General features: G+C 48.9%; 1 protein-coding gene across 1 annotated transcript in view; it reads left to right on the top strand.

The window, feature by feature from the left end:
* Window positions 1-3,558: 3,558 nt before the first annotated feature.
* The window catches only part of XXYLT1 (xyloside xylosyltransferase 1), a 163,208-nt gene continuing 144,233 nt past the window's right edge, over window positions 3,559-22,533 (top strand). The window contains exon 1 of the mRNA XM_012780277.3: window positions 3,559-4,192. Within this exon, the coding sequence (XP_012635731.1) occupies window positions 3,689-4,192 (504 nt within the window). The 5' untranslated portion in view covers window positions 3,559-3,688. The remainder of the gene's footprint in view (window positions 4,193-22,533) is intronic.

Genomic DNA, 22,533 nt, shown 5'->3' on the forward strand with positions numbered 1-22,533 from the left:
AGTACTCATACTTTTCCAATTGTCTCAAATGTGATTTTTAACACATTAACTGCCATGTGAGTTGTATTTAACTCATGGGAGTTTGGAGCCTGGGGCCACGTGAAGCATATGTAACTCACGTCTCTTCACCTTGGAAGCTTCATGAACTATATTTCAAGTTGCATATAATTCATGCACAGAAAAACAATAAAAAATAAATTTTTCATTAAATTAGAAAGGATCATTTTTTTTTCAAAGTTTTAATTCTATTTTTGTAATAAAACACCTTGGCCCCATGGAAAAAAATTTTTTTTCTAGTGTGTCAGTCAGTGTGTTAAAATAGGTTGAGCGTGGTGACTCACACCTGTAATCCCAGCATTGTGGGAGGCTGAGGCAGGAGGATGGCTTGAGGCCAGGAGTTGGAGACCAGTCTGGGCAACATTGTGAGACCCTATCACTACAAAAAAATTAAAGAAATTAGGCGGGCATGGTGTCATGAGTCTAGTCCCTGGTACTGGGAAGGCTGAGGCAGGAGTTTGAGTTTACAGTGAGCTATGATTATGCCACTGCACTCTAGCCTGGGTGACAGAGTGAGACCTTGTCTCTATAAAAAATAAAAATAGATTGTTAAAGTCAGAATTCATATAAGTTCCATATATTGCAGTTGGTTAATATGTTTCTTAGTCTCTATAGGTTTTTCTCCATTTATTATTTTTTAAAATTTCTACTTGCAGTTTGTTGAATATATCACTTTTAATGACTATTATTCTTATTTAACCACTTTATATAAGGATGATCATTTGATTCCATTTTTTTTCATAAACCTAGCTCTGCTTTATCCTTATGGCAAATATTTTAGTACATTCTTAATTATTTCCTTAGGATTAATTCCTAGAAGTGAAAATACTGGCTTAAGGGCTGGATATATTTTTGAGGCTCATTCAATGTGGTGAGGTGGTGTGTTAGGTACTGGGGATTATTGTGGTTAAAAACAGAAGATAAACGTGCATCCTGTTCTCCTAGAGTTCTTGCAATGGAGAAAGATGGGCCTAGGATATAAGTAGCCCTTATAGAATTGTTGAGGATAGGAGGTGTTTAGAGATCATGTAGGCAGTGACATGCAAGCCACGGTCTGAAACAGAGAGGTTGGATAATATATCCAACTTTACAGATGTGGAAATCACACAACAGGAAAAACCAATTACCTATAATCTCTAGTCAGAAATCAGAGAACTTGGCCAAAGTTAAGTTAGAACTGAAGGGTTATTGTACTTACCAGAGTTCTTTGTCTCCTTAGCTATGATATGATACACCCAGATATATCTATTTTAAGCTGAGAAAATAATACATATTACCATCTGGCACACTACATACTGTTTTTTATTTATCTATTTTCCCCTTGCTCTATGTATGAGGTCAAGGATTTTTGTTTTTTCATTGCTGTATCCTCAGGTGCTACTAGTATGCTTGGTATGTAGTACTCAGTATCTATTGAATAAATGACTAACTGACCATCTTGAACCTACTGTTTTAGTTTTTAGCCACCAATCTACTTCAGAAAGCTGCAACATTAATTTTTCTTTATGGGCAAAGAACTGGGAATGATAAGCTGCAACTTGGAGATAAGACCAGCCTCATGAGTATTTTTTGACTTCCTATGTAAAACATAAATGATCTTGTTACTTATTTCTTATCCATAAATTCCTGGAGTAGCGATCTTATAAAGGTTTGAAAGATAAAACATTAATTCTAGAATGAATGGCAGAGAAAAAAGCCACCTTATTGATGGTGTAGGTAGGGGACTAAAAGTCACAATTCCAGAATTATTTCTCCTTTATTAATGAACAATAATTAGAATGTAATAATAAGTTATACTATGCTGCCTGGAGATTCTGTGGAATATATAAAGCCTTAACATAGATTTGGGGTTTAGTATTTGTAAATACTCCAGGAAAGCTATGGTTGCTAAATTATGTTTTTGTGTATGTTGGATATTTAGGTATTAAAAACAAAAAGTTTAGTGTCTCTAGCATAGTTTATATTTATTGTTCACTCAGTACTAGGCATTGTTCTGCTTGTTATCTACTGCCTCTCATAACCCTATGAGGTGTAGATACTAGTATTAACCTCATTTTCCAAATGGGTGTAATTGTCAGGGTAATTAAGAACCTGCCTAAAGTCTAACAACTTGCTGTGGTAGAGTTGGAGTTCCAGCCTGGATGGTCCACTCTAGAGCTTAACAAGTGTCATATGCTGAAGGTTGTGGTAAAATACATTTCAGAGCTTGCATTACTGCTTTTAGAGCTAATCTTGGCTGAAGGCGTGGGCTTTGGAAGCAGTAAGACTTGAGTTGAGATCCTGCCTCCATTACTTACCAGCCAACCAAGTTTGAGTAATTTTCTATACCTCAATTTCCTCGATTGTAAAAACCTCTATCTCTTAGAGTTGTGAAGATCAAATGAATTACTCAGGTGTGGTATTCTGCTATATATATATAAATATATATATATATATATTTTTTGGCAAGGTGAGTAGTTTGAGTTGAACTTGTTGCAGGTTTGTGTCAGAGGTCCGATGTTTTTCAGAAAAGTGTTGCTCCAATTGAGAAGGTCAAGAGTTAAAAATGAGATGAACTGTGGTTCTGGGAAAGGTGGGCTTCACGCACACTTGGAGAAATAATGGTATGGCTCATAAACGGGTGAGAGATCAATTTGTATGCACATTTGTCCATGCATTTTTCGCCTCCATCTTTTAAGCATGCAGACCACTTGTACATGTTTACTTCAGAACAACTGGTGCACCATCAATTCTTAGAAGGGTTATTAGGTTAATGAGTTTTTATTTATCTAGTTGGCAGTGTTCAACTATCTGGGGTCAACACTGCGACTGGCTAGCTGTGTGACCTTGGGCAAATTAACTCAGTGTGCCTCAGTTAAGAATTCGCAGAACTACCTGGGGTATATTAAGGCTCTTGATAAAGTGTCAAAGTCTGTTTCGAAAATAAGGGTGTTACTACTCAGGGGCTCGCTGAACTACCATGGCGTTTTGGGCAGCGGGGTCCCCCTGCTGGCCACATCCCTTAGCTTACCTCGGGTCTGTGTCAGAGGTGCCAAGTGCGGTGGGAGGCGCCGCGAGTGTCATTACCTCTTTAGCGTGAAAGGGCAAGCAGCTTGCCACTTTAAATTCCCTATCTCCAGCTAGTCTCCAAGGTACGAAGGGAGTGGGGGAGAGGACTTAAAGCCTCCAACAAATTAGGAAGAAAAGATACAGAAATAAAAGTTTTCCCTTTTCCTGCGTCCAGTTTACCTTTTTGCTAACCAAAGGTCCTGCATTGGGTCGCTTCAGTCCCTCTCCAGGATCAGCTTCGAGATCTAGCCTCTGGGGCGGGGCACGTAGGCGCGCCTGTTCTCACAGGCTGCACAGCGGGCAGGCCTTCCGTCCACCTGGGGTCGCAGCCCGCTCCTCCCACGCTGGGCCTCTAGACCCCACGCGCGGTCCATCCGGCCGGTAATCCTTCCGAACCTAGGACCCAGCGGCTGCCGACAGCCCTGGCCCCGCCTCTCCGTGCATCAGCGCCCGCGATTGGCTCTGGGTAGCGCGGCGCCGCCTCCGCCATGGCCGCCGCCTGCTGCCGGGGCTACTAAGTGGCTGCCGGGGTACTGGTCGCCGCTGGCGCTTCCTGGCGGCCGGGACCGCCGGCTCGTGGCGCATGGGCCTGCTCCGAGGCGGGCCCCCATGCGCTCGGGCCATGGCGCGCCTGGGCGCTGTGCGCTCCCACTACTGCGCGCTGCTGCTGGCCGCGGCGCTTGCCGTCTGTGCCTTCTACTACCTGGGCTCGGGCCGGGAGACCTTCTCCAGCGCCACCAAGAGGCTGAAGGAGGCCCGCGCCGGGGCCCCCGCCGCGTCCTCGCCGCCCGCGCCGGAGGTGTTGCGGGGCTCCGTGGCGCCGGCCCCGGGCGCCAAGGCCAAGAGCCTGGAGGGCGGGGGGTCCGGGCCGGTGGACTACCACCTGCTGATGATGTTCACCAAGGCAGAGCACAATGCCGCGCTGCAGGCCAAGGCCCGCGTCGCGCTGCGCTCGCTGCTGCGCCTCGCCAAGTTCGAGACGCACGAAGTGCTTAACCTTCATTTCGTGAGCGAGGAAGCCAGCCGCGAGGTGGCCAAGGTCCTGCTGCGGGAGCTCCTGCCGCCCGCCGCCGGCTTCAAGTGCAAGGTGAGCGGGGCTGCAGCTAGGGTCTCCCGGTGGGTGGCCCACTCGGTCCTAGGTGAGGTCTTGCGCGCCCCCGGCAGGGCTCCAGGGGCTCGGGGGTAGGGTCTTCGCTGTGCTGCCCACTTGCAACGCCTGTGACCAAACTCCCTCCGCCCTTCCGTAAATGTGCGTTCACAGCTAGCGGGAGGCCTTGCCCGGGGGCGTGTCCGGGAGCCAGAGGCGCTTAGCCGGTGCGGGAGTGAAGCCGCGGTGTCAACTGACCTCAACATTGTTCGCTCCCCTTCTCCCCTGGCCTTCCTCCGCATTAAGTGCAGCCCCCAGTCAGCACGCCCCCATTTGCTAGAGTGGCAGGGTTCAGCAGTGCCTTCAGAGTCTGCACCTCTTTTTATGTTACTCAGTCTTTGACTTTTGAGGATGAAAATGGTCATTTTAAGGCACCATTTGTCGCTCCCAGCAAAGTCTCCTGGACAGGGTCTTGGTGAGGCTTCTGGAAGTGTCAAAGTTGCAGTGACATTTCTCATAGCTCTTAAGGTATTTCAGTCGGGTCTGGTCAAACCTAGTGTGAACCATCTCATCTCCTCTCTGTCCCCACTTCTCTGCCCTGAAAGATCATGAACCTATTTAGAGAACCCACAGATTCCTCCAAGTGAGGAAGGGAAAGCTCTAAGAAGAAAAGATATCTGAGGAGAGCACAGCTAACCACCTTGTCCCAGGCTGGACGAACCTGCCGCCCTGGCAGCGCCCATCTCTCCCCACCATCTCACTTTACCGCCTGGCTCTGCCTGTCCAAGATTGGGTTCCTGACTTGGTGTGAATTACTTCATTCAAATTGCTTGCCTTATTTTGACCTAATAATTGTACAGAGGGAATCTAAGGGACTTTTGGATAAGGAGTAGTAAGTGATCCAAAGGATGGAGACATGTTGGTTGGGGAAGGGTGCTAAGGCCGCGACTGAGTGAGTGACTAAGGGGAGCTGCTGGCAGAACCCTTCAGGATTCAGGGGTCCCCACTGGTAGGGCTCTCTGTGTTGTGAGCCTGGTCCTCCTTTCTGGTATCACCTGTCTTCCTTCCTCTGTATGAAACTTATGTCTTAAATGTAGTGAATATGCCTTTATACAGGCTGTACTTTCTGCCCAGAATGTCCTCTTAGGCCCTTGACCACTCTTTACTCAGCTTTCACCTTTCCTGAGAATGTCCCTAAACCCTAGGGACTGTCCATGCTCAACCCTCCACAGCTCTCTGTTCCTGCTTCCTCCGCAGCATCCTAGGCCGATATTTTTCCCTTTGTACTATATTTCCTCTTTAAGGAGCACTTCTTTCTTGTAAGAAAATGTCTGGAGGGCAACTTAAATTGAGTTGTGTCAGAAACTTTAGGAAGGGGAAGGCAGCTCCTTGCCCACTCATAAACAAATAAATCCATCAGGAACATCACTGTGGTTAGGGGAGGGCACTGGGGCTGGATATTGTGCTGTAGGAGGCCAAGAATCCAGGTCCTGGAGCTTGTGGGTGGAGAGCCCTTTGGGACTCACTGTCTGACTTGGGGTTTTCTTCCTGGGGCCCATCTGGATTTACCTAATTGGAATCTCTGGAGGTGGGGCCTGGTACCCTGTCCCAGGTAATCTTACGGACCCTAATATTTGAGAAACTCTGCCCTAGTCTAGGGGAGAAAACCAAAGACCCTTGGCCACAGGGCGAGTCTGGGCAGATCTGGGATTTGGCTAGGTCCCCAGATGCCACTCTAAAGACCAGCAGTGTCACCTCTTCACCTTCTGAGTCAGAGGTAGCAAGCTGGGCCTGCTCTACACCATTGCCAGGTCTCCATCCTCTTCTTGTCCCTGGCTCTAGCTGCAGCTCTTGTTGTATACCCAGTGCTTTCCAGCCTGCATGCCTTTGCCCATGTTGTTCCCACTCTTGGGATACTCTTTCTCCATGTCCACATTTTCCCATCGTCAGATACCATCCCCTCCTTGAAGCCGTCTAAGGAACCCCCAGCTGAAAGGTTTGTCTTCCTCTTCTTCCCTCTTGTACTTCCCTGGGGCTGTGACTGTATCATGTCTGCTCACCCATCCCTATTTACAGTGCCTGGCACTTAGTTGGCACCAGAAGTAGTGGTGCAGGGATGAATCCAGCCTCAGCATCAGGCTCTTGTCTTGGAGTATGTTTCGTGCTCTGTCTGACTCCCTCCCTTTGCTGGGTCCACTTCTCACAGCCTCACCCAAGGCCTGGAGACAGTTGCACATGGCCTGAGGGAGCTGACACCTCCCTGCTGAGACATGAGGGTGAGGGTCGGGGCTTTTAGCCGGATGGCAGTGGTCAGGTGAGGGTTTATCAGTCCTGGCGTAAAATTAATCTCATTACTTTTGAGTTCATATTTTGTGAATTTGTTTTCTGTTTGTGATAAAAGGTGTTCTTTTTTTCTTTAAATGTGTGGTTCTAAAAGGTTTGCTTTATTTTGTGATTTAATTCTTCCTCAGGTTTAGAATATTCCTAAAAAGTGTGCTTCTCCCTGTACCAGGGACCACTTCACACATGCCTTTCCCTTTGTCTGGAGTGTCCCCTCCCCTCCATCCTTAACTGGGACTTGGATTTCAGGTCTCAGCTTATGTGTTATTTCCTCGGTAATCCTTTCCTGAGCCCCCATTGCACACTCTCAAAGCTTCAAGACTTTTGCTTAATAACATTAATCATAGTTGTATTTATATAATTATCCAATTAATAATTTGTCTAGAGTCTTGCTAGATTCTAAACCCCTTAAGGGAGTTTAAATGTATCCCAAGCATCTAACATCATACCTTATATACGTGAGTCAATTTTGTATGGAGAATTATGTTTTCATTATTGATTAGGAAGGGGAAAACTAGAATTTCTAACCCAGGCTGCAGCCACTGTTGGAGATGGTGCCTCCTCAGTGTGTCCATGTCTGGGGCTCACGGCCGCCACCACTGCTGTCACCCCAGGAGTTGGCAATATGGCTTGTGGTCACGTGAGCAAGGGTGACAGGCCCTGCCTTGTGTTGCACCAGGCTGTTCATGAAGTATGTTGGCCACCAGTATGGGCCCCCGTAGGACAAAAGTACAAGATAATAAAATACAAAATGGTTCTTCGTATCGGAAAGATACAGTTCATGACAATAACTTTGAGCCCCACCTTTCTGGATGGTCAAATCAGAGTGACAGTTACCCCTCAGTGAGCAGTCCCTGCCTGTCCTGCTATTATCTGCTGTCCACTGGGTTTCGTTACTCCCTTCCTGAGGCTCTAGGGTCCACCACGGGGACCCTCTGGTTCCATGCCTCACCACCTACAGACAGCTCATAACGGAGACCATCCTTTTATGCATGATGCTGTTTTGGGGCAGCCTCAGGGTCTGGGGAACAACATCTATCAGCACAGGTTTAATTTCCCCCCCAAACCCTGTGTTCTCAGCATGTGGCACAAGTGGGTCTCAAGGCAGCAGGCTCAGAGCTCCACGTACGGGAGCAGCTGCATCTACCCTCTGAGCTCCCTGGGTGGCTGGTTGCCGACGGCCAGACAGGCTTTCACAGTGACTCCCTCAGCAAAGCCCCGGGGTGAACAGCCTGAAGCAGGCATGGTTGGCATGAGGATCAGGGATAGCACCATCTCTGGAGTCGAAATGATAGGCTTTTTTTGTCAGCAACGTGGCATTGACTGGGTCCTTTCCAGCAATGGTGGGACAGATGTGAGCATGCCACTTTCAGAGCTGACCTCATGGGCTGCCGTGGCCAGCAGGAGTACAGAACCACAGCCTAAACAAAGAGCAGGCCTATGCAGGGGAGGAGGGTGTGCTGCCCCCTCTACCCATAAAGCATAGCATGGACATTGGCACCTGGGATAACAAGGGACCCAGGCTGAAGGCTCCAGCCACCCAGGAGGTGCCACCCCGAGCCCCCCCCCCCCACCCGTCTGCCCCAGAGCCCCAGCCCGTGGCTCAGGTGCTTCCGGCTCATCCTCCCTCTTTGGCCTAACCACAGTATCAGAGCCCTCTCAGAAGCCACCCCAAACCTACTGGGTCTCACCTTGTAACAGAAACATGGCATACGGGCAGAGTGGAAGGGCCAGTGGTGATGGTAACTCTCTTGTAAATACCCAGCCTAATTCTGCCCCGGTGTAGAATCCCACCTTGTCCTTCAAAAACTGAATGCTGCCCACAGCTATAATCCCAAGGGGTTTGAGTGGAATCTTAAAAGCAGATGTGTGCTCATAAAGAGCTGTTGTGAGTAGGAATCTGTCTTCATGGAAAAAAGAAAAAAAAAAAAAAAAAAAAAAAAAAAGAGCTGTTGTGAGGATGACGTTCACCGCTCCGTTGAGTACTCTATTTGGTGTCCCGGTAACGTAGAACGTGGCAACAAGTGCCTGGACAGGGCCTTCTGCCGCCTGAGCAGCAAATGGCATGTCTTTGTCTACTTGCTCTTCATCGTCAGTGGGAGTGGGCGTTTCTGTGGGGTGGCTGAGATGAAGTCCCCAGGGGCTATGGCACCAGTCCTGGGATCTGGTCTCAGGTCATCAAAGAGGAAGTTTGATATGAAGTGGATTTTGTCAAGGATGTGCCCAGAAACTAACTCCAGCACATCAGATTGGAGAATAATGTGACAAACTGGTCACAAACTCCTGCAACACACAGGAGGTGCCCTTAGAAAAAGCAAAACAAGGACTGAAAATTATCGCTCCTGACAAGCACACAGCCTCCATCTTCGAAGACTTTTCTCACTGTGAGAAGCACCAGGAGGAGAAGGTGGTGTGCAGAATCCAAGCAAAGGAACGGCACAATCCAAACAAACCATAAGAGCAAACCAGTTTCTTTTGTATGCTAACATTTGACTTTGAAAAACAGACTTAAAAAAAATGTGTGCTTGGTCAGCTCCAACGTGTCATCCTGTGCAGGGGTTAAGTGTTGCATCTTTACCTTCTTTGTGGTTTATTTTCACCCAGATGGGTCTGCATTCATTTGGGTTTTTTTTCTGTGTATATTATAACATCATAGTACTCACTAATAAAGGAGTATTTTTTCACAGACCGACCTAATGTGAAATATAAGTATCCTTAGAAACAAACAAAGCAAAGCAAAAACCTAATCTATGCCAAAGATTTTTTTATTCTAGCAGAAATTATGTTCTTATATCCACAGTTATGTACTATCTCTGTATGAGACTTCATATTTCTCACCCCTTTATTGCTTTATAGCAAGCATAAGAAACCATGAGTTGTTTTGTCATTTAGAGTATTCTGTTAAATACTCTTTCTGTCTTTAAATACTTTCTCTATTTCTCTTCAAAATACTGAAATCTAAAGGTTAATAATCACCTTGTTCACCTGGTTTGCCATTTTTAAAATTTGTTATCTAACATGCAAATCCCCATTTGATTTTTCTACTAGACAGAAAGATAAAGTTTAATTTTTTGAATTTGGTAGACACAGTTGGTTTCCCTGGAAACTCTGTCCTTTCACAATCTGTTGCCCACCATGCCAGCTGCTCTGCCCTGTGCTGCCCTGTGTTCTGACCTGGCTGGATTGTGCTGGGGTTCCACGTGCAGAGGATTTGGAAGACGTTTTAGGTCTGGTTCAGTGTTCAGGCGTTCTTACTTGTTTGCGGATCATTTCTAATTTTCACCTTTTTCTTCACTTGAGAATCCTAATGCCACTTAAGTTTTTATACCAATAATGCTGCATTTTAAATGTAAGATCAGATAGTAAGTGTGATGGATGATTCCACCGATTGTATTGTAAATGTCACTGTATGTAATTTTTTCCCCCTGACGATTAGGTAAAAATGAAAAACAAAACCTTTTACAAAATGAATTTTCTGTGATGTTTTGGGGAATGAGGGACCATTGAAGAACTCACCACCACCTGGAGTTTAAGTTTAAGCATAAAAATGTCACTCATGCCTGATGTACCAGTGCTCCAAATCAGCACGTGTCCGATGTAGAAGATCTCTACTGTCCTAGAGGGCAGATGCCCTCTGAAAAGTCCTTACTCCGAAAGACCCTCTGAGTTAAAGTTTAAGCTGTATCATTTAGACTTGTATTTGGAATATATCACGTCCTCTGAACTGTCACTGCCTGTATGGAGTCATGAATGACATTGGGTTACTTTCCTCTAGGAGAATATAAGCCTTAATAAATTATTTATTTATTTTTTTTGCTGTTTAGCAAAAAATAAAAAAAAAAAAACAAAAACAACAACAACAACAGAAAAACCTCACCCAGGTTGGATCAGAGCTAGAAGGCAAGAAGTATATAATGTATACTGTATATGTAATGTAGCAAGAAAGTCAAGAGTATATAGCATAATAGGTAAGGAAACTTGCCCAAGGCTACCTGGGGAATTACTGACCCAGTTGGGGTTAGACCTGCATCCTAGGCCAATGTTCTTCCCTTTGTGCCATTTTCCCCTTTAAGGAGCACTTCTCTCTTGTAAGATAAGGTCCAGAAGGCAGTTTACCCCTGGGAAGAATTGACTTGAATTATGTTGAACTCCTTGGGAAGGGCAAGGAGCTGCCTTGCCCACCCAACTGCCTAGAGACAGCCTGGGAGTCCTCTTCCCTTAGGGTGGCTGTGGGACTCCACTGTGGCTATAAGATGCAGAACAGGGTCACAACGAACTGGCAGAGGACTTGTGCCCACACCTGGAGGTCTCTGCTTAGGCCATTGCCAAGTGACATCTTTTAGCTGAAATGGTTGTGGAAATAAATCATAGAACATTATTAATGACCTTAGATTCTATTTTGGTTAATTAAATATTAGCTAAAAAGAATTTAACCAGAAAAATATTGTTTTGACTATTATTAAAAGTTTTTCAAAATCTATTAGTTTCTTACCTAACAGTATGAAAATATAGTCTTTGTTAACTTATTTAATAAATGTCTGAACCTATTATGTTTGCAGCATCAGTTTCTAACTGCATTAGAATCCCCTGGGGACACTTATTAAAAATACAGAATCCTGGGCCCTGTCCCAGTCTGTGGGTCAGAATTGTGGGCAGGGCCTGGGAATCTGTATGTTTCTGGAGCTGCATGGGCAGGCGTGGGAGTCCCTGCTGTAAAGGATACAGGAGAGCTTGGTGCTCTCCTGCTCATCTCAGGCATCCCAGCCAGGCATCCTCTCCTCTGTGCCGCCTTCCCTGGGGAGCAGGATGCCTGGCACAAGACTCATTTGACTGAACAGCTGTCTTTCATCCAGGCTCTGCTGACCTGCAAAAGGGAGCTACATTCACTTTGCTAAAATGCTTTCATCACATCACTTCCATTCAAAACTCCAGTTGCTCCTGGCTACCTGGCATCCCAGATCCTTCCAACGTTCTTGACCCATAGCAGCTGGCTGAGCTTTGCGTGCTCTGCTTCTGCGCCATCTGCTCTCTCTTTCTGACTGTCAAGTGGAATCCCACACCTCAAAACTTAGGTCAAGACTTATCTCTTCCATGAGCCTCTCTTGCTGTATCAGGTTGGACAGAGTACACCATGAAAACTCCAAGTAATGGTAGCTTAAACAAGATTGAGCTAATTTATTATCCCACTGAAGTTCAGAGGTGGGCATTCCTGGGCTGGCATAGGGCGTTGGGGTTATCAGGGTCCTCGACTTCTTTGTGTATTTCTCCTGTGCTGTCACCAAGGTACCAGCTCAGAAAGGCCTTCCCTGAACCCCTTTTCTGAAGCAACCCTCATCTTTCTCATCAACTTGTGTATTTATTTTATGCACATGTTCATTTCTGGTTCTCATGTTCCAGGATAGGAAGCTGCATGTCTGCTATGTCTGTCACTTCCAACTCAAGCCAGAAGTACAGATGGCATTTATGGGTTCCTATAAACCTCAAGAGATGAGGAAAATAAGTAAGGTCCCTGCCTTCATGGGGATTATATTCTAGTAGGAAGAGAGAGGCTGCAAACAAGTAAACAGGATCCTTCCTTTCTCAAGCATACAGAACATACTGCAACCCAAGGCCGTCCGTCACACCTGCAGTTCTCTCTGAAGGCCTCTTGCCAGCAGCCACCCCCTCACTTCCTTTAGTCTCTGCTGAAATGTCACCTATCCGTGGAGCCTTCCTTGACCACCTATACAATAGCCAACAACTCCCCATCCTTGACACTCACATGTGCCCTGTCTCCTTATCCTGCTTCACTTTCTCTATAGAATGTATCTCAATCTTTGTCTCTGTGTATTTGTTTAAAGTCTTTCTCCTATACATCCCCACAACCCTAGCTTCATGAAGGTAAGCTTCATGAAGGCATGGACTGCTCTCCGGATGACAAGTTAGGAAGAAAAAGGAAGCTATGTGCATTCCCCACGTTCTTAGTCCATTTTCTGTTACTATAACAGAATGTCTGAGACTGGGTAATTTATAAAGGAAAGAAGTTTATTTAGCTCACATTTTTGGAGGCTGGGAAGTCTAAGAGGATGGCCCCAGTGTCTGGTGAGGGCTTTGTACTGCGTCATAGCATAGTGAAGAAGCGGAAGAGGGGGTGAGTATGAAAAAGGGACAAAACACAAGGGTGCCTTGCTTTTTAACAACCTGCTCCTTCCCTAACTAATCCGGTCCCATGAGAGTGAGAACTCACTCCCACAGAATTTTCCCAGGCTTGTGAGAGAGGCATTAATCCCTCTTAATGACGTAATCACCTCTTAAAGGCCCGCCTCCCAACACTGCCACACCGAGGGTCAAATTTCCAGCACATGAAGTCTGGGGGGCACACACCGCAGCACCCACTTACAAGTGGTTGTGGGATTCCAGGAGGACCATGTGCTGAGGACTAGGAGTGATCAGACAGATGCTAAAGCTCCACAAGTGCACTGGGGGATTCTTGGAGTTTCTTTTATTGCCAGTGGCTTGGAAAAGATGAGTACCTGAGCTCCTATTGGGGCTTGAATACTTCAGTGCTGGCTGTGTCATTGCTGAAACTAATGACAAACAGGTGACACTGGAAATGCACTTGATCTTCCAGCTTGTCACAGCAACAGACACTTTGCACCCGAATGAAACTTTTGAATAAATTATGACTCTCTGGGAAAGAGGTGATCAAAGAAATGTGTCCTGAAGTGAGAGGCTCATGGAAGAGATAGGTTGATGTTTCATATCATAGTATTTAGAGAACAGTGTGTATTTTACCAAATGCATTTAACAGAGGCATTCTTTTAAATTATACTCATGAAAACAACTGTAGTAGTTTGTGTGCTAATGTATGTTTTGCATGGAAAACTTTATAATCATGTATCTGTAGGGAATAACTTTGTATAGTATTATATCAAATACAATAAACTGTAGATAATTTAACAAGTATGTGTTGAAATTATAAGGCAAAGCCCATAACATAGGCCAGGTATTGTTATATAGATGAAATACATGGATGAGTGACTCACAAATTGTGTGGGGCCTCAGTGTACAGATGAAATGTTCCAGCTTTGGGCATCAGTAATTCCTCACATATTCCTGACTGTTCTCTGTTCCTACAGACCATTTTTTAAAAGACAGGTAATTATTTTTTTTTGCAATTAAGAATTGAGATATATTTCATATACCATAAAGTTTACCCCTTTAAAGTACACAATTGAGTGGTTTTTGGAATATTGACAAACTTGTACAACTATGACCACTAATTCCAGAACGTTTTCATCATCTCAAAAGGAAACCCTGTATCTGTTAGCAGTCACTCACTCCCCATCTTCCTGACCTACTATCCCCTGTAAACCACTAATCTGCTTTTGTCTCCACAAATTTGTCTACTCTGAACATTTAACATAAATGGACTCATCTAATATGTGGTCTTTTGTGTCTGGCTTCTTTCACTAAGTATTATGTTTTTAATGTTAATGTTGTATCATGTATCGATGTTTAATCCCTTTTTATAGTTGGATAATACCCCATTGTATGGACATACCACATTATCCATTCATCAGTTGGTAGACATTTGGGTTGTTTTCACTTTTTGACTATTATAAATAATGTTGCTGTGAACATTCATTTGTAAGTTTTTGTGTGGACATGTTTTCAGATCTCTTGGGTACAACCTAGGAGTGGAATGGCTGGGTCATATGTTAACTCTGTTTAATCTTTTGAGGAACTGCTTTTTTGAGGACTGTTTTCTAAAGTAGCTGCACCATTTTATATTCCTACCAGCAGTGTGAGGATTCCAATTTCTCCATATCCACACCAGCCCTTGTTATCGTCTATCTTTTTGATTATAGCTATTCTAGTGGGTGTGAAGTAGTATCTCATTTTGGTTTCGATTTTCATTTCCCTAATGACTAATAGTGAGATGATTACATATTGATAGGGACAACTACATAAATATATTTGGTATTTTTCATATACATTTTCCAAAATAGATTTTATAAGAAAAACCAGTTACTTTGACTTTCTCCTCTTTGCCCTAAAAGATATTATAACATCTCTGGAAATGTGCATATTCTGAAGAACATGGTTTGGAAATTTCTGGTGTGTACAATAATGTTTTGCCTAAAATCAGCAAGAGGGTGTTACTAGAATGAAGACTTGATTGGGAGAATAATAGTAACATTTGTTCAGCACTTTAGAGTTTATAAAAGTGCTTTTGCAGATGTCTCATTTGAGCATCACTGAGACTGGGGAAGGAGGTATGGATTGCCCGAGGCTGAGAGGTCAGGTGGCTTATGAGCTAGAATAGGAGGCGCCTCAGGACAGAGCCGGCAGCTGTGCCAAGGGACTGACTGTGGTTGTGGGGAGAGGAGGGGAGGAGTAGCCCACCTCACTGCGGAGGCAGCTGTAATAAATAACATCAATCTGAACAAAAACTGCTTTGCAAGTGCAGCTTCGGTCCCACGCAGCTTCAGGGAGCATTGCGGAGTCGCCATACGCTGGAACAGGGAGCAAACTCTGAACCCCTAGTTGAGTGCCCCCCGCGGAGCTGGTAGAGCCTGGGTCAGAGGGGCAGTGACCTAGTGCGGCACAGGGCTGAGGGTAGAACCAGCCCGGGCCCTTCCCTCTCTTCTGTTGGGTGTCAGTGTTATCAGAGGCCTGGGTCCTTTGGCGGGGCGGGTTGAGAGCCAGCACCTCACACCCACGAGCTGGCAAGGCCTGTGCTCTTCGCGCACGCTGTGGAGCCTCACCTCCCCGTCTCCCCCGCGTGCTTCGCTGGGGAGGGAGGCCGCACGTCCTGGCCCCAGGGGCAGAATCCCCGCCGGTCCCTTGGGGGCAGTTGCCCGCTGCCCTGTGCCTAGTCAGTATTGGGGAGCTGTCTTGGGAGGGGGACCACATAGTTTGTCCTTTGCTTGGGCATGATCGCTGGAGGACCTCCGTGGCCACAGTCAGCGCGAGGGCCTCCCAGGCCGGGAGGAGGAGCCACAGGGTGGCCCACAGTGGCCGCGTCCTCCGCGAGACCCGCGGGCAGCGGGGCAGAGCTGCCCTCGCACGGACGCCGCCCCTCGGGCCGGGCGGACCACGGGCGAGTGCGGCGCCCCGCGTGGCCGCTGGAGGGCGCCGCCGCGCCGCGTTTGCGCGCCGCACGCCGGCCTGCGAGGCGGCCGCTCGGCCTCCCGGGCTCCCGCGGAGCCCCGCCCCGCCCCGGGACTCGAAGGAGAGGCGGTCAGCGTGCTGATCGTGGCCGTCCCTTCCTGATGGGGCCCTTTGAAAAAGGTGGATGAACAAGCAGCTGGGGAGGTCGGATCTGGCAGCACACAGGGAAGCGTGCGGATGGGAGGCCCTCCCCTCCGCCGTCGCCAACCTGGGACCCCAGCCGGGCGCTGCCCACGGCCCCGCAGCTCCACTGGGGTCACACCCTGGTGGGCTTCCGCGTACGGTGCGGGAGGTGTGTCAGAGTGGCGAGGAGGTGCAGTGTCCCTTGGCGTCGTGGCACTGGGTGGGCAGCAGGGCAAACGCCCGAGCCGGGAGAGGCAGGCGTGGCGGGCGCACCTCCAGAGCGGCTCGGTGGCCTGGAGCCTTGCAGCCCTGGCGTCCACGACTGTCAGAGGGGCTCGGATTCCCACCTCCCAGGCCTGTCCCCAGGTGAGACGAGAGCTTCCCCGTCTGTTTCTGGGGACGGAGGCCCCTCCCTGGGAGGAGGAGGCCAGGTGCCACTCAGAGGGGCCCAGAGGGGGAGCTCAGAGGCTGCGGGGTACCTGGCAGGGCCCCTAAGGAGTCTCCACTGCTTTTCCTGAGCCCTTCCATCTAGGGCTCTAACTTTTGGCCTCCGGGCCACTCACACTGTCCTGCAGGTTTGGAGGACTGGTCAAGATGACCATCACATCCCTCACTTTTCCCCCAGGACCAGGGGCCTTGACTTAGGGGCTCTGACTCCAGGAGGCAGCGCTGCCTGTTCTGAGCAGCTGAGCCAAGCCCTGTCAGTTGGCAGGAAGCCTGCAGTTAACTTAATGTGATTTAAATTAAAGTCATTTGTTTTATTTATTGGAGTGATTACTGTTAAGCAGCCCCATAAGCGATCCTCTGCTGGTGGGACTAAGTGTCCCAGAGGCTGGCCTCTGTTGCCCTGTTCAGGTCTGGCCCAGGGCTAGGAGAACTGGTGTGCTGTTCCCGTAACAGATAAAATGAAGCAGCAAGTGGCAGGTGATTAGTAAATGGTGGCTGCTACTACTGGTACCTGAGTAGGTGCGTTGGGAGCAGGGACCCTCATCCTTCTAGAAGGCACACACTGGTTTATTCATGATCATAGTATCTCCCCTGCCAGGTAAATATTATACTTGTTTATTCAGTTGGGGGGGGGCAGTGCAGCTTGCTTGAAAATAGCATTCTGCCCAGGTTTATGTTCTTTCTACTCTTCTTCAGTGTTCTCTCATGTTCTTCCCCAAACTACAGTGTTCTCGCCTCTCACCCTCCCCACCCCTGGATAGGCCCACACCCCTTCCCCCTCTCTGAGAGCACCAGGGCAGTCCAGTGTGAGAGCTCTGTGAGACTGCCCAAATGATCCTGGTCAGTGTGAGACTCTGGAGGGACTTCATGGGCTCTGGCAAGCAGATTTAGTCATAGCTTGAAAAACCTGTGCAGGATGAGGCACAGTGCAAGCTTTGCTTAGGGTGCCCTAGGCCACCTGCACTCTAGGGGGCAGGAAGACACAGGGCAGAGGATTCCAGGTGTGCCTGGGGCTGCTCTGTGGGAGCAGGGAGCCTGAGGATGTGCATTGTGGCCGATTGGTAGGATGTGACCTGTGCATGTTAGAGACAGGGGAACTGAGGCAGCTGGAGCAACAGACTGGCCCTGTCCCCTGTACCTGGCAGGAGAGTCATAACCAGAAGTTGGGGCAGAGGGAGTGGCTGGGTGAGTGTGTGGCTGTCCGGGCTGGCAGAGTCAGACAGCAGTCAGACTCCAGAGCAGGAGCTGCAGAGAGGACATCTCAGGGAGTGCCTCATTGTTATGTGGCTCTGCCTTACCAACTGCTTGGAGTTGCCACTTCACACCTCCCCTGGAACACCCGTCCCCCTCTTTATCTGATTAACTCTTTCAGCCCAGCTCTGCTAGCTGCAGAGCTCCTAGCAGATCCACCTCTGACCACGCCACCCTGGTTGGTGCTGACACCAGCCCCTCTGCCAGCTGCTGGAGGCTGGAGGAGCCCAATGCCAGCACAGGGGCTGAGGGGTGTAATGCACGTCGTGGAACGTGGGGGCTGGGCTGCCGCTCCATGCTCCTCAGGCGTCCTGTGGGCGTGCTTCTCAGACGTGCAGGATTTGGAGCCCTCGGCCATCTACAGAGGTCACATGATTGTAAAGAAAGCTTCCTGGTACCTTTTGACATGGGTTCTCCCATAGGAAGTGGTGCAGCCTGAGACTAGCCAGAAAGATTTAGGTGTGACTTGGAAACTTCTATCTTTTCTTCTATCCTCCTTGAATTCCCATAAAGAAATACTGATGCTGGCTGGCAGGAGATGGGAAGAGATTCACTGTCTCTCACCGTAGACAGCTAGGGCAGTTGGTCCTGGAGTGGCCACTGTGTCTTGCAGGGCCCCCGGTTGGCAAGCAGTGCCCTGGGCAGGCTACCCGCCCTGCCCCTGCCCCGGGCACGCGCTTCAGGTGAAATGGAGTGGGCAGGGTCCTGCACAGATGTTGGTGATCCTGCCCGTCTTAGAGACAGGGAAACTAAGGGTTCTAGGTCTTTCTCTGGCCCTGCCTTCCATTGGCAAGGCAGTGTCTCTGAGCCGCAGTTTCTCATCTGTGAGAGAGGCAGGGACCCTCTAGCCCCGAGGCACGTCTGTGGCTCTCACTGTTACTGGCATGTGTAAACTGGGTCTGGAAGCTGCAAAGCACTCATCATTTCCAGACCCCGCCTCCCTGGGGGGGGGGGCAAGGGGTTGGGGGTGCTTGAGGCTGTTGTTCCCCCCATGCTGGGGTAGTCCCTAGAGAGGCCCTGACCAAGTCCTCCCTGCTGACTCACCCCTCTGGGACATGTTGCTTTGTTTCTTGGCCTTGGCCCTGAGGAGGATGGGGGGTCTGACCCGAGCTCCCTCAGACATTTGTCACCATTGTCAGTGATAGCAGCAGTTGCCACTAGCGACTGTGGGCCCCGCTGGGGCTGAGCCTGAGCCTGTGTGGGGGCTCTGTGGGCCAGGGAGTCCCTGCTGTGTCCCCCTGGTTCCGTCCTCCTTCAGCCACAGTCCTGCCGGGTGTGTCCCGGGCATCTCTGGGTCCCGCGCAGGGGGCTCGGGTTGCGAGCGGGTCTGTGCGACACTCGGTGGTGCTCCGGGCGCCTCCTGTGTGCGGGTTGCCGTCTGACCGAAACTCCCCACCTAGAGCGTGCGTGAAGGCCGCCTTACGGGTCTCTCTGGTGCTGCTGTGGTCCCTGCCCTGCCGCCGTGCAGGCGAGCGTGCCAGGCTGCGGGCCTCGCGGGCGCCGGCTCTGCGCTCCCTCTCCGTCCCGCGCGGCGGCGTGGCGTGTGTGCCGCGAGTGAGTGTGGCTGGGCCCGGGTGGGCCTGGCTTCCACTCGGATCTGCCCCATCCCTCCGGGAGGCAGTGGATAGTTGTCTGCCTCCGGTCACCTGCCCCAGCACCGCGCTCCCTGGTGCGGGGCTTGGCAGGAGGCGCCTCTGTGACTTACCTGAGAGCATCATTTTCCTCCCTGTTACAGCTTAAAGGTCCTCAGCGAGCGCCTCCCTTCCTCAGTGCAGAGCGAACCGCTACGGAGTTGAGCGGGCCGCGTTTGCAGGGGATGAAGATGTTCCGTGGGCTGGCTCCGTTTACTGGTCTGTCGTTCAGGCTCCATGAGCGGCTTTGCTTTGATCAGAAGCACGAGCAGCTGAAGCTGTTTAGTGCTGATACGGCTCTCTCAGACAGTTGGGAGACCTTTTAGGGCAAATGTAAAATGAAAACCTTTCTTTTACTTAAGGCAAAGGCTCTGTCTTAAGCAATTGGCTTTGGGGAATGAAATATGACCTTGCTGTTTAAACTCCTGATTTCTGGAACTGTTGACTTCTGAGCCCTTTTCTGTGACATGTGCAGCATCTGGACTTGATTTGTGGGGATCTCTGGGGCATTTGTTACAGCCCGGACATATGAGAGGGAAATCTCGCTGCTCTGAGGACCCAGCCTAGTCCTGGGCGTGGGCTGGGGAGAGGGTGAGACAGTGGGAGGAGGAAGTGCTTGGAGCCAGGTGGACAGGTGGGGCACAGTGGATGGGCCCCACTAGAACCCTTGGAGTGGGCCTGCTTGACAGATAGTGCAGAGCTGTAAATCTCATTCTAACAAGGCGTCTTCGCTTTCCCATGTCCCTGTGAGCCCACGTCACTGGCAGGCCTCATTTTGGTGTGGGAGGGAATTGTGTCATTTGCTCATTCTACCTAACAGGGGACCCACACGGGGTGGCGTATGCCATAAACATCTCCCCACCTGCTTGCCTGGCTCATGCTTTGTGTTCATATGGCTGTATTGTAAGTCATTGCCATATTTCTTTTGTAAGCTGTTCTGTGAGTTTCTGATTTTTCACACTGTAAAAAACACCACAGAGAACATCTCTGTGTATATGGTTTTTTCCTTTTGAATTGTTCCAAGGAAGCCTTCCTTGATCCCTCCACACTTCCCAGTCCTGCCCGGTGCTGTGCCCACACGTCAGCGTGTGCAGATCGGTACCTGGCGGTGGGGCCTCAATGCCCACTCCCTAGGCCTTCCATTATAAAGCGTTTTGCCTGCTAATTTACATTGCACCGCGCTGCTTTTTCTCCTTTTATGTAGTATTTTGTTTTGTATACATTAAAACATTTAAATTATGAAACAAGTCAAAACAGAAAAATTGGCTGGTCCAAAGGTAGTGGTTATCTCCCTTGATTGTTCACAATCAGTTACAGAGTGAACTCCTCCTTCTGCCACTGTCCCCCCTTTTCACTCCTGCACTTGACTAGTCTTAAAAAAAAAAAAAGAAAGAAAAGAAAAATTCAGAAAAATATGTAATGGACAGGCCAGGCGTGGCGGCTCATGCCTATAATCCTAGCGCTCTGGGAGGCCAAGGCGGGAGGATTGCCCTAGGTCAGGAGTTCAAGACCAGCCTGAGCAAGAGCAAGACCTTCTCTACTAAAAATAGAAATAAATTAGCTGGACAACTAAAAATATATAGAAGAAATTAGCTGGGTACAGTGGTGCACGCCTGTAGTCCCAGCTACTCGGGAGGCTGAGGCAGCAGGATTGCTTGAGCCCAGGAGTTTGAGGTTGCTGTGAGCTAGGCTGATGCCACGGCACTCACTCTAGCCTGGGCAACAGAGTGAGACTCTGTCACACACACACACACACACACACACACACACACACACACACACACACAAATGTAATGGAGACATCTGTGTTCCTATTATATAGGTTAAATAGGTGCTAACATTTTGCTGTATTTGCTTAAGATTTCTTTTTTTAAGGAAATAAATATCATAGATATAGCTAAAGCCTCTCCAGCCCCCCCCCAGAGGTGTTTACCATTACACATGAGAAGGTAGAGTATCATGTGTAATTTGTATGCTTTTGTACTTTTCTTTTATCACATATATGTGTATGTAAAAAAAAAATATATATATATAATTGCTTTGTATGTTTTAAGCAGTTACCTAAATGCTCTCCTATGTATATCCTTTCCATATTTCTTTTTTCATTCAATGTTATGATTTTGAGATTCATCTTTGTTGGTACATGTGGGTCTTGTTGGGTCGTTTTAACTGCTGGATGGGCCTTGGTTTACCCATTTTCCCTCTGAGAGATGGCTAGGTGGTTCCCACTTTGTTATCACCCCAACTTTGTGAACACCCAGGCCCAGCCCTGCATGCCCACCTGGAAGGGGCCGGCTGGTCCTGGAGTGTGTGCCCCTTCAGTTTTGCAAGACGCTGCCGAGCTTTCTCCAGCTTTCTCCGCCATCCCCCTTCCCACACACGCCTCCCGAGCACTTGGTGCAGACCCCCTTTCCTTGGTGTGGATCTTGCCACCTTTGAGACAGGAGGTAGGAACTTGGGGGCAACTTTGGGAATAGGATAGGTGGGAGACTTTGAGGGCAAGCTTGAGAGGCTCCCTAGCGTCACTCCAAACTTCCTGGTCGAGCAGAGACTCGGGCTGGTCTTCTCAGAGTGGTCAGAATCTCGGTGGAGGAGGGCAGGGAGGAGGGGTCCTCCAGCGGGAGGTGGCGTAGGCTTTTGCTCAAGTCTGCACACAGTCTTCAGTGCAGCTCCACCTTGGTCTGCCCCTCCTTGCTGTCCTCACGCGAGGGTGCAGGGTTATATGAGAAGGTCTAGGCCTGGCTCTGGGGCTGGCGCCCCCAGTGGCTTGCCCTGTCCCAGCTTTGATTTGTATGGCCTCCTAGCTCTATGCATGTTGCTCACCCACTTTGATTTTGCAATTAACAAGTGGTCTTTCAGCCTGAGCCTCGGGGAACCGGCAGGTCGGGTGCAGTCAGGGGACTGCCTTGCGGGGCCGCTGTGGCCTGATGCTTCTGTGGACCTGGCTGTCTCCTCCCTGGCTCTGCAGCACAAACCTGCTCAGTTAAGTTGTCTGTGTGTTCACATAGCTTGAGGGAATGTCCTCAGATCCCAGGGGCTTCAGGCAATGCAGATTTATGCTGACAGAGGGAAGCCTAGGCTGGCCCTCGCACAAAAGCCAGAGGCAAAGGAGCGCTGCTTTCTTTGAAATGAGCATTTTTAAGGTCCTTGGGAGCCCGTCCAATATTGCTATCTGCAGCCTGCATTCAGCCACTGTTTACTGCATGCCTCCTACGTGCCAGGCACTGTCCCGGGATCTTGGGTAGGTCACCAAACACAAGAGACAGAACAGGTGAAAAGTCCCTGCCCTTGTAGAGCTTATATCCTGGCAGGAAGTGGATTAAATGAACTAATGAAAGTTGTCCACTTTGCTGCCTGGGAGATGGTGAAGTGGGGGCTGGGAAGGGGTTAAGT

This window comes from Microcebus murinus, chromosome 1 (assembly GCF_040939455.1).
Source record: "Microcebus murinus isolate Inina chromosome 1, M.murinus_Inina_mat1.0, whole genome shotgun sequence".
In the NCBI taxonomy this organism is placed as follows: domain Eukaryota; kingdom Metazoa; phylum Chordata; class Mammalia; order Primates; family Cheirogaleidae; genus Microcebus; species Microcebus murinus.